The sequence below is a fragment of the Microcebus murinus genome, chromosome 10 (genome assembly GCF_040939455.1).
Source record: "Microcebus murinus isolate Inina chromosome 10, M.murinus_Inina_mat1.0, whole genome shotgun sequence".
NCBI classification, from domain to species: domain Eukaryota; kingdom Metazoa; phylum Chordata; class Mammalia; order Primates; family Cheirogaleidae; genus Microcebus; species Microcebus murinus.
In genome coordinates this window covers 61,219,818-61,236,869 of record NC_134113.1, presented here as the reverse complement: position 1 = coordinate 61,236,869, position 17,052 = coordinate 61,219,818, and the positions used below count along the sequence as shown (strand labels likewise).

Here is a 17,052-nt window from a genome sequence, read left to right as displayed (position 1 = left end):
ACCAGAGCTTCCTGAGACCCAAGCTCACTGGGTCTTCACTCTGTTGATGATGTTCTGATGAACATGGATTCATAAAGATGAAATCGATATGAATTTAAGAAATTCATATATATTCCCATTCTCAGTACACATTGGAGAGCAGCGATGCCTCCCAGTGGTCTTAGTTCACCTCCTTCAAAAAGACAATGGAGCCGGGCGTGGTGTCTCACGCCTGTAATCCTAGCACTTTGGGAGGCCGAGGCGGGCGGATTGCTCAAGGTCAGGAGTTCGAAACCAGCCTGAGTGAGACCCCGTCTCTACCATAAATAGAAATAAATTAACTGGCCAACTAAAAATATATATACAAAAAATTAGCCGGGCATGGTGGCGCATGCCTGTACTCCCAGCTACTCAGGAGGCTGAGGCAGTAGGATCGCTGAGCCCCGGAGATTGAGGTTGCTGTGAGCCAGGCTGACGCCACGGCACTCACTCTAGCCTGGGCAACAAAGTGAGACTCTGTCTCAAAAAAAAAAAAAAAAAAGACAATGGAGATATCAGGGCATTTTATTCTATTGAAAAAAATATAGTAATGTGACCACGTTGGCTTAATCATTTGGAGCGGTGCAGAAGTAAATGTTTCCAGAGTGGGGGACAGACAGAGCAGAGAGGATTTCTGAAGTCTAAGACGTGGGTTAGAGGGGAGATCCAGTGTGCATGGGGTGAGGTGAGGGCATGGGAGGGAGGGGTGGGAGGGGTGCTGGAAGAGGTGGGGCTGGGGAAAATCCAACCATGTCTGATCAGCCCTTGACAGCATTGAAATCACAATTGGAGAATGCCTGTTCATAGGGAGACCTTTGGAGCAACAAAACAGAGAGTACTGGAACTCTGGAGCAACTGTAGCTGCCAGGCACCATCCTGTGCAAAGACATGTGGCTGTACCTGGCAGCCCTCGTGGGCCTGTACTACCTTGTGCGCTGGCACCGGGAGAGGCAGGTGGTGAGCCACCTCCAAGACAAGTACGTCTTCATCACGGGCTGCGGCTCTGGCTTCGGGAACCTGCTGGCCAGACAGCTGGACATGCGGGGCATGAGGGTGCTGGCTGCGTGTAAGACAGAGAAGGCGGCCGTGCAGCTGAGAGCCCAGACGTCAGACAGGCTGGAGACGGTGACTCTGGATGTCACCAAGACAGACAGCATCACTGCAGCCACCCAGTGGGTGAAGGAACGTGTTGGAGACAGAGGTACCCCCAGATTCCTCTTTGTGTCTCCTTCCTCTCTCTCTGGGATGGGGGAGCCTGTTCTCTATTAACTGTTAAGACTCCCAAGGTGTCTTGTTTTTCAAGGACTGTGAGCTTGGGTTTTCTGGAGCAGAAGTCCTAGAGTGATTGTGCCTGAGCCACAGGGTCAAAGGAGCACGGCCTGTGTTTAGGGTCGAGTCTCTGGAGGCAGGTTGTGCCCTTGAGCCAGACCTTGAGCCTGGCATGGGACAGTGGGGTTCTGGGCCAGGCTGGATCCAGGCTCCTGATCTCAGCATTTCTTACTGGTTCCTTCACACTTATCCCCCCTGAGGGCTCTGAGATTATATGTCCTCACTTGACTCATGAGGGTGGAGGTTTAGAGGCTGAAGGGACTTCTTTCAAATATTCGGTGATAATTCCTGTTCTTCTGCTACATTACCCTGCCGGTTCTTTTTGTTAAAAGGGAGATGATGGATTTCTTTGTTCTGATTAGAAATGTAAAACATGTTCATTGAGGAAAACACTGAAGAGGATAAAGGCAAAACAACATTTACCGTTGTTGATTACTCCACAATAATTAGGCTACCTCATGTATTGTGTGATCAGCTTTATACCATCCAATCTCTTCTAAGATAGAATATTCAACATCTGCATATCAGAGAGAATATAATTTATTTAAGCAGTCCTATGTTGTTGGACGCTGAACTTAGTTTCTCAGTTTTCCTGGCATAAACAACAACTCAGCAAGCATTATGTAATAAGCTTTGTTCACATGCTTAGCAATGTTAGTCAAGTAAAGTAAAATAATTGGATCAAAGCATACTCATTTCTTCTTTTTTTTTTTTTTTTCGAGACAGAGTCTCACTCTGTTGCCTAGGCTAGAGTGCTGTGATGTCAGCCTAGCTCACAGCAACCTCAAACTCCTGGGCTCAAGCGATCCTTCTGCCTCAGCTTCCGGATTAGCTGGGACTACAAGCACACACCACCATGCCCAGCTAATTTTTTCTATATTTTGTATTGGCTAATTAATTTCTTTCTATATTTAGTAGATACGGCGTCTCCCTCTTGCTCAGGCTGGTTTCCAACTCCTGCCCTTCAGCGATCCTCCTGCCTTGCCCTCCCAGAGGGCTAGGATTACAAGAGTAAGCCACTGAGCCCTGCCAGGAATACTCATTTCTTGAAGGCCATGAATGGTTTTGTGTGGGGGAAGGACTAATATGCAAGGCCTTTTTATCTTTCCTATATTCCTGCATTCAAACTCTGTCTAACTGCACCCCAACCCTGGCCCAGGAAGAACTCTGGCTCTGCTGACCTTGCGTCTGTAGGTGGGGAAGTCAGACTATTTCAAATCCTCCATGTTGTGCTTTTGTCCCTGCATATCAAGCAGATAGTCTCCATGAGGGCCAAGTGTTGGGGGAGCCCTTCGGTGATGTCAAGGGTGGACTTTAGGGAGGGTAGAAGGAAGGTCGACACTGCCTGGGGCCAAGGGTGCCATCCAGACCCTGCTGTGGGCCGAGGCCTCCTCCCCAGTCTGCCCTGTGTGTCCACTCCATGGCAAGCTTTGGAATTCCCAGGTAGAGACGGTCACCTTTGCCTCCTGAGCAAATATTGCCTCAAAATTGGTGCAATTTGCATCACAGCTTGTCCCCTATGTCCAAAGGTGACCTGTTCTCTACGCTCCCTGAGTCTTAGGGTTTTCAGTGTGTCTGTGCCCACCAGGATATAGAAAACAATTATTCATGGGTCTGTTTCTCTTTCCCTTTTATTCTTTCTCTTGTCAGGTTTTCCCCTGACTTCCAATTCCCCTTTCACTGTCTCTGTCTCTCTCTTTTCATGAGATATTGGTAAGAACTCACTCTATTTTCTCAAACTCTATCCATGCACTTAATAAAGTTGGGTTCATTGCATGCTGGTTTTCACTCACTGCCAGCAGAGATGACTAGGACCATCCTAAACTCTAATTGTTTAAAGAATATGCAAACCCTGACAACCTTAAGTCACCTCGTCCTCATTTCCTTCCTATAATCTTTTCCCCATACCAAGTAGCACATTCTTCTTGACTCCATAAATAAACTCAACTGCAATGTGCACTTGAACCCTAGCTCCATCCCCACCACACACACAGACAAGTCAGAGTTGTTCTCTCATCTTCCCACTGTCCCCAGGACTCTGGGGCCTGGTGAATAACGCTGGCATCTCCTTGCCCTTCGGCCGCATTGAGTGGCTGACCAAAGAAGACTTCATGACCATACTAGACGTGAATTTGCTGGGGATGATCGAGGTGACTCTGAGCCTGCTGCCCTTAGTGAGGAAGGCGAGGGGCCGCGTGGTCAACATCTCCAGCGTCGCGGGTAGAATGGCTGTTACAGGTGGTGGCTACAGCATCTCCAAGTTCGGTGTAGAGGCCTTCTCGGACTCCCTCAGGTATTGCAGTGGGTAGGGCCCTGCCTGAGTCCTCCTGTTCCTGGTATTCTCTGGGAGCATTTTGCTAGAGTTTGATTTCATCACAGATTTAGAGGCCCTTTCTTTGAGTCCCATTTCTAAGGCTTTTGTGCCCCACCCCCTTTTGGATTTAGCCAGCCATTCCACGTGACCTCCGGTCCTGTTCCTGTAGAGCAGGGGGCACAAGGACTAAGAAATGATATAACCTGTCTCTGAGCCTTCTGAGGAGGTCCCCAGACAGGACATGTGTGAAGCAGCTTGGAGGTGGCATACTTTGGCTGCTGAGCCCATGTCCGCAGCCACTGAGATGCTCGGGTGCAGGGAGCCCTTGAGGGGCGGGGGCGGCCTCTGACTCAGCACAGCACACAGCAGCGGGCACTAGTATGAGAGCAGCAGCAGCGCAGCCTAGGACAGCAGGGGTTGCTCCTTGACCTAGAAACTTGCTGACAGGAGATAGAAAACCATTGTTGCCAACCGTCATAGATGTTGTGAAGGCAGCCCCCAGATTTGGGGAAGGTCCTGGCTGAGAGATGTGAGCTGAGAACTGGAGACCTGAACCTCGCAGCCTGCTAAGGAGGGGTGGGCAGGGCTCCTGATGACAGGACAGTGTCAGCTCCAGGCAAGGCTGAGCCTCACTGCACCGCCTATGCTGTGGGGTATTCTTGGGCCAAACAACAGGTCAGGACAGGTGTTGGAGGCTTGAGATCTGGACAGCAGTGGGTCATGGAGACCTGTGGGTTCTGGACACGTGCTGTACTTCATGCCGTTGGCTGTGGAATCCACAGATTGGATGTACTCAGGGCGGGTATTAGATCTACGGGCATCTAGACCCCCGTGGGCTGCAGGGAGCAGAACGGCTGTGCGTGTGGGGAGCCCAGACTGAAGGCAGAGGGATGCTCCCCAGAAGACAGCTGCAGCAGCCCCGCTGACAGATGGCAGGGAGTCACAGGGCAGGAGAGGGAGGAAGGGGACCGAGGAGCATAGAGCGTGAAATGGGCGAATCCTGGTGATGCCCTGGATGTTAGGGGCGAGGGGGAGATAGCCCAGCGGTGGTACCTGGCAGCTGATTCCAGGGGATTTGGAGCTAGTGACCTCAGTGTGTAAAGTGTGTCATCCCTACACTCAGGCAATGCCATCGTCACAATTTCTGTTGGCCTTCTGCTACACGTGCCAACATGTCAAGGTTTCTTACTTTTTCTACCACCACCCTGTGTTGGATTTTCATTAGGTTTATGTGTGTTTTGTGTTTGCTGCAAGACCTCTGAACTCCGTGCCTTCTGCCTGTCTGTCTCCCAGGAGGGAGCTTGCCCCCCTTGGGGTGAAGGTGGCTATAATTGAGCCTGGTGCCTTCAAGACGAACATGACCAACATTGAGAGGATTTTGCTGAATGGACAGGCGGTGTGGGACCGGGCCCGACCTGAGATCAAGGAGATCTATGGCGAGAAGTATCTGGCATCCTGTGAGTGCACTGTGGACAGTGAGAAAACTAAACCTCAGATCATGATTAATGTCTCCAACACCATGAGGGTCTGTCTTCCTTCTGGATAGGGGGGAGAGGGAAGGTCAGCCTTGTCACAAAGAGGGGATCTTCAGCTCCATTCCCAAGGTGCTGTGTGGTCAACAGGTCAACAAGAGAGGTAAACCACGTTCAGTACAATTGGAAATTCTGTCCCATCATATTATTGAAAAACAAACTAAAGACAGAGAGGGAAGATGCCATGCACTCATGGCCAGCTGGGTTTAGAGAGGACTGGTTTTCCTGTGCTTCAACTCTGTCAGCTGAGACCTTCTGGAGGTTTTGTGGAGTCCAGATATTCTCAGGAGGAGAGGCCCAGGGTGGCTTAGTGCGGACCAATTTTTCTTGAGATAATGATGAGTCAACCTCTGGGGAACCTGCAATGATCAGATTTGGGACACATCACTGTGGGGCCCAGGCATTCTTACAGACTTTCCTCCTAGCATAGAGCTGTGAAAGGGAACAGAGGGATGTGCCACTCGATGAAGGCTGTTTTCTCATCCTCAACAGACCTGAAACTACTATCTTCAGGGCTTTTGCCAGAATGCAAGGAGAATCTGTCAGAGGTGACGGACTGCATGGAGCATGCGCTGACCGCCTGCCACCCCCGCACCCGCTACTCAGCTGGCTGGGACGCCAAACTCTTCTACCTCCCCATGAGCTACATGCCCACCTTCCTGGGGGACGCCATCCTCACCTGGGTCCTCCCAAGGCCAGCCAAAGCCCTGTGAAACCAGATGTTGGAACTTGTTTGGGTGGGGTTGGATGCTGTGTGAGAGGGGATGTGTCCTGGGGAGAGAAATAGGGTGGAGAGAGGGAGTTGTCATGTCATCAAGTCACGTGTCCCACCTCCATCCTACCCTTCTGGCTATGGTTCTCCTGGGATTTCATCCATGCCCCTAGAAATGTTAGTAGGAAAGTGTCAAGTTATGCAGTGAGAAACAGGAATCCAATAGCATTCCTGGTTGTCTTGTTGCCTTGGGTGGCCACTCAAGGCTCTCAGGCTCTTGGAACAATGGTGGGAGGACAACAGGGGACGGTGTGAGCTGGGAGATGGAGGTTTAGTACACACCTTATCTGCCTACTGCCCCGCTCCTCAGGGTGTGCTTTAGCCTGGTCCATCTACACCCTCCCACAGGGTATAAATCGCTTGGAGGTGGTCACAGACCTCTCCTGTCCCTGAAGATACCCATGTATGTCGGGTAGGGATGGGGAGAAAGCCATCAACCTGGCTCGTTGTCCTCAGGTGTCTACTTAGCAGGCATTGGCAGGAAGGTGCTCTGCACAGGGATCTTTCCAGAGGACACATAACCAGTGTTTCTTTTCTTTTCTTTTTTTTTTTTTTTTTTTTTTTGAGACAGAGTCTCGCTTTGTTGCCCAGGCTAGGGTGAGTGCCGTGGCGTCAGCCTAGCTCACAGCAACCTCAAACTCCTGGGCTCCAGTGATCCTTCTGCCTCAGCCTCCCGGGTAGCTGGGACTACAGGCATGCGCCACCATGCCCGGCTAATTTTTTATATATATATCAGTTGGCCAATTAATTTGTTTCTATTTATAGTAGAGATGGGGTCTCGCTCTTGCTCAGGCTGGTTTTGAACTCCTGACCTTGAGCAATCCGCCTGCCTCGGCCTCCCAAGAGCTAGGATTACAGGCGTGAGCCACAGCGCCCGGCCACCAGTGTTTCTTGTGACTTCAACCCATGGACTCCCTTGGATTATGTTTCCCTACAAACACTTGATAAGTTCAGCCATGTTCAGGGATTTTATTCTATATTTTTCTGTTACTACCCAAATTCTTAGTAGTGGGATTTTAATTTCTTAGGTAAGCTACCCTTAAATTTCAGACATACTAGATGAAATCCCTGTCTGAGTCTGGGTTTCCTCAGCCGCCTCATCACTCAAATTCAGTCCTCAGAAATCGCAGTTTGACAGTCTCTAGCACTCCAAGGAAAAGGCAAAGAGAATGGCCAACATTCCTCCTGATGCAGTAATTAATTGTCGGCAAACAAGGAGGATGTGATCCCAAAGGGGGAGTCTGACTCAGAGGCCAGGAAAAGAGACAAGGAAGAGAGTTAAGGCTGCAAAACTGCCAGAAGGAAACTCCCAGGATTTGGTTGAAGGAACAATGAAATGAGTTACACACAGCAGGTGTGATAGCTTTTACACTTCTATGCCCTGAAGATACTCTTTCCTTAGCTCTGGATGGCATCGGGGATTTGGGGTGCAGATTTATGGGATCATGAGGCCGGTACAGTCTCAAAAGTCAGGCGTGAGAGTGATGACCCGAGGAGGGGTTTGAAGAGGACAGGTGGATTCTAAGGCCTTCCTGCCATGCAGGACAGTGTCAATGTTTCCCTATGAGGGTTTTCTCTAGTGCTGGAGTCACGGGAATAGAAAGAAGGACAGGCAAGCCAGAGGATGGCAATAAGGACTGCCAGGCCCAGATGCCTTCCCTGGGGCAGCTGGGCCACTCCGCCTCAGAAGCACCTGCTCTGTGTCCCCAGGTATCGACCCTCACTGTGGTCACTGCCCTTCCCTAGTTGCCCTCCCTCAGGCCCCCACCCCACATCCCTGACACCACTGTCTACACTGGCGTGGACTGACACTCATGTTTGAACCCCCGTGTCTCATTTTCTGCTCACTTATGCTGAGTGCCTGTTGTGTGCTGGGCAAATATCCAGAAATTCCCGGGGCTTCCACAGACCGTGCTCTGAGTCCTCAGTGTTCTGGGGTTGCTGTGAGTGTGGTCTCAACAGAGAAAGCACTTGCAGTAGGGGACACAGATTCCAGGGATAAGGTCCTTTTGTAGCTGGGAGGCACCTGCCTAGGTCTAGGTTTTCTTCCCTCAGTGTGACAGCTGAGGACATGGAGCCTTCAGGGGACCTTGTGCTGTTGAGCAGATCCATGTTGGGTGTGAAAACAGCAAGTGAGCTCAGATTATCCGAAAACGTGAAGTGGGCATTGGTGTGGAGCACGTCCGTGCTGAAGCCGTGAACATGGCCAGGGAGGGTCATCCTGGAGGACCGAGGCCCTAAAAGCTGTAGGGTCAGGCCACTGAGTGTCCTTCCATGCTGCCCCACTAAAAGCTAGCCAACAGTTTCATATGCAATCTGAAGACAACAGCTTCTTTTTTAATGTTAATAATTCTTTCTGTGGAAATAGACATTGACACACACAACACACACACATACACATACGCACACCAGGAAAACAAACTGAAATGAATTAGGAGGCTGGGATTCACTTGACAGCTCACTGGGGAGTTGTTTAGGAGGCTGGACTCACTCCCAGGAGTGCTCTGCAGAGAGTGGGAGAGCTGTGAGGGTGGACACCCCTGGTCCTGCGAGGCTCCACTGCGAGGTGCAAAGACCCTGAAACTGGACCCCTGGCCTACCACTCGGACTGTTAGCAATGGGGCCACCATTTTCATCAGAGAACACATTAATAATGTGTAAAGTAAAGCAGTGCACGTCTGCACGCCTACCCCAAGCCGTCAGTAGAACCTCCCCTAGTCTTCCACAATGGCATCTTTTCTTAGGGACGAAGCAGGTCACCTGCCTTGGAGCTGTGAGGGACTGGGCCCAATCCCACAGAGTGCCGGGTGCCACAGAAGCTGCCTTCACTGCTTTTTGCTGCCCTGGTCCTCTCTGAGGAGCACCAGGCCATTCAGTCCCCACCAGAATCTGTCATCCCCACCAACCTCCTGATCTCCATTGCCTGCAAGGCATGTGGCCCTTCCTTTCTATGTCCCCACTGGAGCCTTAGACAGGCTGCAGCTGCAGGGCTTGACCCAGGTTGCCATGAGCCTCCACTTCCTGTCTTTCCCAGCGTTGCTTTCTCTTTCCTACAGCTCCTCCTCTTCAGGAGGCCCATCCTAGATGGAGAAGGGGCAGAGGGCAGAGTGCTCCTGAAGCTGGAGACAGTGGTCTCCAGGAGGCTGAGCTGGGCTCCCCTGGGGGACTGATCCCAGCAGGCGTCCACATGCAGAGACTGCAGGGTGCCACCAGGTGGCGCAAGTCCACCAGGGCAGGCGGGAGCCCAGAGGTGTGGCCCCAGAGTGTGGCCAACCTCCTCTCCCAGCAGTGCTGAGGTTGTCATTGTCACGGGGCTTGTGAAGGGGTCTCAGTGATGGGACTCTGGGAGCGTGAGTCTCCACACTATCCGAGGTTCCAAAGGATTTCTCCTGCTGCCCATGAGTACAGAGGAAGCATTGTCCCTCCTACTGACTGCCACCTTGGGACTCCTCCGATTGCTGCTGACTCTGCAGTGGACTGGGAAGCTCCTGCCACCCCAGCAAAGGGTGACACTGCCGTCAGCATGAGCAAGGGTCAGCAGTGGTTGTGAGGACAGGGAAATGTGTTTATCCGCGGCCATTGAGATTTCATGGTTGAAACAGTTCCAAGTCCCAGAGAAGAGCTGTGGGGTGTGATCCGCAGAGGAGGGCCCAGAGCAGGAGGGCAGAGGGCACTGTACTCACGGCCCAGGGCTGGGCAGCGTGGGTCTGCAAGAGGTAAACAGTAAACTGTGACACCTGCATGTTTGGGTTATTCCTCTGCCCTTCCCTGTGACTCTGTCACTTTCTTTCTAGTGTGTTCCCAGCCCGGTTCCCTTTCTCTCTCCTTTCTTCCAACTGAGCACTGACTGCCACTTTGTCATCTCATACTCCTGCTTTCCATGGAACTACTCGAGCAGGAGGGGACCTATTGCTTTTTTCTCTTTTTGCATTCTCTTTCCAATCCTAGAGAGACTGACAATGACTTTTAGTTTACTGAGTGATTCTGGGTGCTGACCTGATGTGGAAATCCAGGCTCAGAAACTGTGTCTTGAACCCATGTGGCTTCCCAGTACACCTGAGTATTCTCTGTGCAGCCAAGGATGTGCAGAGACAGTTCTGACCCTCCAGGATAGATGGGGTGCTATGTGTGCTATGGCGTGTATGTGTGCCCACTGTATGGAGACCTGTGTGGACGCACATATGTGGACCAGTGTGGACACCTGTGTGGGCACAGCAGGGCAGAGAGACGTCGGTGGACTAGGGAGGCATTGCTGAGCAGTAACATTTTCTCATGTGGCAGGACTGGAGGTCTTTCAAGGGCGTGTATCAGAACTTGCAACAGCAGTGCCAAGAGCAGAGGGGTGGGGTGAGGCAAGGTAGGGCTCCAGGCCAGAGTGCCTGGAGGCTTCCCTGACAACTGCCACCCTCTGTGTTCCCCAGTGCTCCTGTCTGAACCCTGGCATAGGCTCCTTATACCCTACTCTGTGAGTGTCTGCCTCCCCAACAACATGTGGCTGTACCTGGCTGTCCTCGTGGGCCTGTACTACCTTGTGCGCTGGCACTGGGAGAGGCAGGTGGTGAGCCACCTCTGAGACAAGTACGTCTTCATCACGGGCTGTGGTTCTGTCTTTGGGAACCTGCTGGCCAGACAGGTGGACATGCGCGGCATGAGGGTGCTGGCTGCGTGTAGGACAGAGAAGGCGGCCGAGTAGCTGAGAGCCCAGACGTCAGATAGGCTGGAGACGGTGACTCTGGATGTCACCAATACAGACAGCATCACTGAAGCTGCCCAGTGGGTGAAGGAGCGTGTGGGAGACAGAGGTACCCCCAGATTCCTCAAGTCTGTTTGTGCTTTCTCTGTGTTAAAGAGACGACCCCTTTCCTGTCCCCTGGAACATGCACAGAGTGTTCCCAGGTTCAAGTCCTCCTATGGGTGAGACCTTCCTCACCCATCAGGTCTCCCTGGGCTAGGGGTGTGCATGGAGGGGAGTGTGCTGCATCCAAGCCAGGTTCATGTTCCCAGCTCTTCAGCTTGTTCTGGGCTACCACGGTCCATGGAGACTTAAGACCAACCCCATGTTCAGAGGACCAGAGAGGGGGATTGTGTAAAAAAGTAGATCTTATAAGGGATTATTTTACTTTCCTTCTTCTTTAATACCAATGCCTTGTCTGTCTTGTTATGGGGGATGAAGAAGACATGCATTTCCTTGATCTAAGAATAAATGTAGAACATGATCATTGCCCCAAATACCTAAAAGTATAATGATAGAAGCAAAGTTCATCCTCAAATCATCATCTACACATAAATATGCTTTATACTTTCCTGTAATTGGGGTTACATTTTGATCAAGGTTTGTATCACATTGTTTTCTCTCAAAAATGAACATTTTCTCAACATAGTGAACAAGTTTGTAAGACATAGTGTTTAATGATTTAGAATATTCTTTCCTTGATGCAGCCTTACTTATGTAAATCAGAGCCAGGGTCCCGATATTGGAATTTTTTTCTACTTTTTATTCTCATTGTTGTCATTCTGGAAAACTTGGATTTACCTACATCTCTGTAATTATGTGTACTGACTATATTCTTCGAAAGAAATAGAAATTCTTAGAATTCTTAGAAAGAAATGCTGTCTCCTCTTCTCACTGTCCCCAGGACTCTGGGGCCTGGTTAATAACGCTGGCACCTCGGTGCCCTCAACCCCAATGAGTGGCTGACCAAACAAGACTTTGTGACCATACTGGACTTCAACCTGCTGGGGGTGATCGAGGTGACTCTGGGCCTGGTGTCCTTAGTGAGGAAGGCAAGGGGCCACATGGTCAACGTCTCCAGCATTGGGGGTAGAGTGTCTATTACAAGTGGCGGCTACAGCATCTCCAAATTCGACATAGAGGCCTTCTCAGACTCCCTCAGGTATTGCCCTGGGATAGGGCCCTGCCTGAGTCCTCCTGTTCCTGGTCCTCTGTGGGAGTACTTTGCCAGAGTTTGATGTCCTCAGGGCTTTAGAGGCTCCTTGTTCCAGATCTCTCCCTCAGGTTTTTTGGCCTTCCCCCTTTATGGATTTCTCCGCCATTCCGTGGGATTTCCTCTCTATGCTGTGGTAGAGGGGGGACCTCAGGGCTAGGAATATGTCACATCCTCTGAGCCTTCTGAGGAGGCCCCCAGACAGGACATGTATGAAGCAGATGGGAAGTGGGATAATTGGCTGCTGAGCCCATGTCCGCAGCCACCGAGATGCTGGGGTGCAGGGAGCCCTTGAGGGGCGGGGGCGGCCTCTGACTCAGCACAGCACACAGCAGCGGGCACTAGTGTGAGAGCAGCAGCAGCGCAGCCCAGGACAGCAGGGGTTGCCCCTTGACCCAGACACTAGGACAGCTGAGAGGGAGAGGGACAGGAGAGAGAAAGCCGTTGTTGCCAGCTGTTCTAGGTGTTGTGACCCAGTCAGCCTTGCTGGCCCTGATAAGCCCCAGATTTGGGGAGGGTCCTGGCTGTGAGGGACATGAGGGGAGACAGCCCAGCAGTGGTGCCTGGCATGAGAATTTACACTTCACAACTAGCAAGGTGGGTGTGTAAAGGATTAAGAACATTATTTAGTTATTATACCTATGAATGGCTTCATCCAAATTCTTATGCCTTTTGGCTCACATTAAATACCCAGGCTTTCTAACTTATACCACCCAGGTAGTTTGTTAGGCTGGTATGGTTTACCGATGGTTTGTGTTTTGCCTTACAAGAAGTCTGAAATCCTAGCCCCTCTGTCTCTCTGCCTTGCAGGAGGGAGCTATCCTACTTTGGACTGAAGGTTGTTTTAATTGAACCTGGTGTCTTCAAGACTGTTGTGAGCAGTTCTAATATGCTCTCCAAAACCTCCAAGGATGTGTGGGAGAGGGCCAGCTCAGAGGTCAAGCAGATCTATGGTGAGAAGTTTCCAGCATCCTGTGAGTGAGCTGTGGGCAGTGTGGAGAGAAGGAAACTCTCGTCAGGAATCCCACATCCATCACTAATGCATCCCTCAGAGGTCTATCCTCCTGACAGGGCTTCAGAGAAGTTCAGCCTCTTGCAGAAAGTGGGGACCTGTAGCCTCATATCCATGATGGGTGCTCTGTAGACAATCGCTCACATGAAGCAAGTGTCCAGGCTTATGGAAATTGGGGCCGGTATCTATTGAACCCCTCAGTATTTGAAGAGTGAAGGAAAGCAAGAGAGAGAAGAGGCATCCGTGCCAGCTGGCATTTCATGTGAGACATTAGAGACAGCTGGCTCCAGGTGCTCAGATTTCTAGTATTGGCGGACACCTGCCATTGTGCAGTCCGGATTTCCCAGGAAAACAGGCAGAGGTGTGTTAGTGTGGAACAATTCTGCATGGGGTTAGCATGGGACCGTCTTCTGGATTTTGCATGGATAATATCGGCCAATGCTGGGTGCCATGAGATTTTAGAAACTTTACACTCTGAAGTTAAACCGAAAGCAAAATCAATTGCAGGTGGACATATTCATGGGTGTTTTCTCATTGTGTCCAGACATGAAATCAATAGAACCAATAGAAGGAAGATTAACACAGGATCTATTTTTGGTGATGGACTGCATGGAGCATGCGCTGACAGCCTGCCACCCCCGTACCTGCTACTCAGCTGGCTGGGATGCGAAGCTCCTCTACCTCCCCATGAGCTACGTTCCCACCTTCCTGGTGGACGCCATCATCACATGGGGCCCCTCAAGGCCACCCAAAGCCCTGTGAGCCAAGACTCTGGTGCATGGTTGCAGGACATTGACTGCTGTGGGAGGTAGAGGTACATCAGCAGGAGGGTTGTAGGCTGGGGGAGGGAGCTCTCCTGCCATCAGTACACCTGTCCCACCTCTTCTTCTTCCTCTCCAAAGGGTTCTGTGGGCTATTAGTGAATACCCTGGTGATATCAGGAGCAAAGAACCAAGGTTTCCGCTAAGAAATGAAAACCCAACTGCACTTATTGGTGTCCTGTTGGCGTGAGTAGCCACTCAAGCCCTGAATTTCTTCAGTCCGGAGGATTCCACGGAATTGTCCAGGGTTGAGCAGGTGGAAGCAGGCTCAGTCCACACCTGCTCTGCATTGTGCCTAGCCCCTGAGGTGTACACTCTCCTGGCCAGTGTATGCCCTCCCCCAGGATGGAAATGTCCTGGGGAAGCAGGGGCACCCCTGCTCTGATGACACCTGAGCACATGGGCCGAGGGTGGAAGGAAAACCCTCACCCAGACCCCTGTCCCTTCAGGGGCTGGCTTTGGAGGTATTCACTGGAAGGTGGGGTCTTCCCTTGGTATCCTGATGGAAGACACAGAAACCAGTTGTTCATTTGCCTTGAACCCACGGTGTGTGTGGATTTTCTTGTTTTAGAATAAACATTGCTGGTTCACCCATGCACATTCGCTTAAATGGTGGCCTTAGGATTGGGAGGTGGGAACCTAGTGGCACAAGAGGCAGGCGACTTCATGGAGGTAGGGTGGTAAGAGGTAACACCTGAGGAGGGGTCGAAGGGGGCTGGTGGATTATCCCCGCGTTCTCTCTGCTCTTCCTACCAAACAGGCCAGGAACAGCACTTCCATTTGTCGGGCTTTTCAAGTGGCCTGGTGTCACAGGAATAGACAGAAGGACAGGCAAGCAAGAGGATGGCAATAAGGACTGGCAGGCCCCAGATCCCTTCCCTGGGGCAGCTGAGCCTTCCTGCCCTCACCAGGTTCTGTGTCCCACAGGGACTGACCCTCATTACAGGTCACTGCACTTCCCACTCGTCTGTCCCGCAGGCCCCCAACCCCACACTCCCCACAACCACCTCTCCAGTGACATGGACTGACAGTCACCTGTGGACCCCCATCTCTCATTTACTGCTCATTTATGCTGAGCGCCTGTTGTGTGCTGAGAAAATGCCCAGGATTCCTGGGGCTTCCACGGACCCGGCTCTGAGTCCTCAGTGTTCTGGGGTCGCTGTGAGTGTGGTCTCAACAAAGAAAGCACTTGCAAAAGGGGACACAGATTCCCGGGACAAGGACCTTTTATAGCCAGGAGGAACCTGCCTAAGTCTAGGTTTCTTCCCTCAGTGTAACAGCTGAGGACATGGAGCCTTCAGGGGACCTTGTGCTGTTGAGCAGATCCGTATTGGGTGTGAAAACAGCAAGTGAGCTCAGATTATCGGAAAACGTGAAGTGGGCATTGGTGTGGAGCACGTCAGTGCTGAAGCCGTGAAGATGGCCGAGGAGGGTCATCCTGGAGGACCAAGGCCCTGAAAGCTGTAGGGTCAGGCCACTGAGTGTCCTTCCATGCTGCCCTACTAGAAAACATGGCCGGGCAGGTGGTTCACGCCTGTTATCCTAGCACTCTGGGAGTCCGAGGCGGGCGGATTGTCGAGGTCAGGAGTTCAAAACCAGCCTGAGCAAGAGCGAGACACCGTCTCTACTATAAATAGGAAGAAATTAATTGGCCAAGTAATACACATAGAAAAAATTAGCCAGGCATGGTGCCACATCTGTAGTCCCAGCTACTCGGGAGGCTGAGGCAGGAGGATTGCTTGAGCCCAGGGGTTTGAGGTTGCTGTGAGCTAGGCTGACACCATGGCACTCACTCTAGCCAGGTCAACAGAGTGAGACTCTGTCTCAAAAAAAAAAAGAAAAGAAAACAAAGACACAGTTTCACATGCAATCTGAAGCCACCAGACTTTTTTTGATTGTTTGGTCATACTTCCTTCTGTGTAAAAACACACATTCTCACAAACTGAAATGAAGTAATCGGTTGGGATTCACTGGATAGCTCACGGGGAAGTTGTTGAAGAGTGTGGACTCTTGCTAGAAATGTTCTCCAGAGCATGGGAGAGGTGTGAGGGTGCAAATCCCTGGCCCTCGATGCTGAGCGAAACTTGGGGTCACCTGCACCAAGGCTTCACCTCTGGGCCACTTCATGGACTATGACTCAAAGTGGTCACCTTTGCCATGAGAGAACAATCATGGCCATGAATAAAGTCTGAGGTAAAGCAGTGCACATCCCCAACCCCACCTCACAGCACAACCTCCCTTTTTCTTTCGTCCTGCCATCTTTTCTCAGCAAAGACCCAGGCCCACTCCCGTGGAGCTATTCAGGGACTGACGCCAATTCCGCAGAGTCCCCAGGTGCCAGCAAAGCTGACTTCACTCAATCCCTTTGCTAGCCTGGTCCTCTCTGAGGAGCACAAGGCTATGTGATCCGCAGCAGAAACTGTCCTCGCCTCCAACCACCTGAAAACCAATGCCTGCAGGGCATGTGCCCTTCCTTTCTGAGACCCACGCTAGCCTAGGGAGGGGCTGCAGGCTGCAGGCAGGACACAGGTTTTAACATGAAGACCAAGTTCCCATGTTTCCAGCTTTGCTTTTCCTCTCCTACACCATCTCTTCTTCAGGGGCCCCTGGATGGATAAGGGGCAAGGGGTGGAGACAGTGGTCACCGGGAGACTGAGCTGGACTCCCCTCTGGGACTGATCTCAGCAGGAGTCCACAGCCAGAGACTGCAGGACACCAGGAAGCAACACCTGTCCTCCAGGGCAGGCAGGAGCTCAGGAGTGTGGCACTGGAGCCTGGACAAGATCCTCTCCGAGGAGTGCTGAGGCTGTCATTGTCATAGCCTTGTGGAGGGGTCTCAGTGAACAGACTCGGGGAGCATGAATGTCCACAGAATCCATGGTTCCAAAGGATTTCCCATTCTGCCCAAGAATCCAGGTGTAGCAGTGTCCCTCCCTCTGACTTCTCCCTTGGGACTCCTAGGATTGCAGCTGACTCTGAAGTGGAATGGGAAGCTCCTGTCACCCCAGCAAAGGGTCACATTACTCTCAGCATAATCAAGGGTCAGCAGTAGACGTGAGGACTGGGAAATGTGTCTGGCCATGGCCATTGAGAATTCCTGGTTGAAAGAGGTCCAAGTCCCTGAGAAGAGCTGTGGTGCGTGACCCCTCCCGCATGGGAGGGCCCAGAGCAGGAGGGAAGAAGGCAGTGTACTCACCACCCAGGGCTGGGCAAAGGGCGTCTGCAAGAGGTAAACAGTAAACTCGGTGACACCTGCTTGTTTGGGTCATTCCTCTGCTCCCTCCCAGCAACTCTGGGGAGGTTTTTACC

At 51.6% G+C, this 17,052-nt stretch overlaps 1 protein-coding gene and 1 pseudogene across 1 annotated transcript; both read left to right on the top strand.

Moving 5' to 3' along the window:
* Positions 1-789: 789 nt before the first annotated feature.
* Positions 790-12,747, top strand: LOC142873376 (retinol dehydrogenase 7-like). Its single transcript, XM_076007378.1, has 5 exons — positions 790-1,219; positions 3,382-3,640; positions 4,955-5,118; positions 5,686-11,859; positions 12,721-12,747. Exons 1-4 carry the CDS (start codon positions 907-909, stop codon positions 5,904-5,906), a joined length of 957 nt encoding a protein of 318 aa, XP_075863493.1. The 5' UTR covers positions 790-906; the 3' UTR covers positions 5,907-11,859; positions 12,721-12,747.
* LOC142873377 (retinol dehydrogenase 16-like) lies at positions 10,455-14,341 on the top strand (annotated as a pseudogene).
* Positions 14,342-17,052: the final 2,711 nt, after the last annotated feature.

Coding starts and splice junctions, on each gene's coding strand:
- LOC142873376 (XM_076007378.1), top strand. CDS start 907: ATGTGGCTGTACCTGGCAGCCCTCGTGGGCCTGTACTACCTTGTGCGC. Junction 1,220..3,381: donor GGAACGTGTTGGAGACAGAG/GTACCCCCAGAT, acceptor CACTGTCCCCAG/GACTCTGGGGCCTGGTGAAT. Junction 5,119..5,685: donor CGAGAAGTATCTGGCATCCT/GTGAGTGCACTG, acceptor CATCCTCAACAG/ACCTGAAACTACTATCTTCA.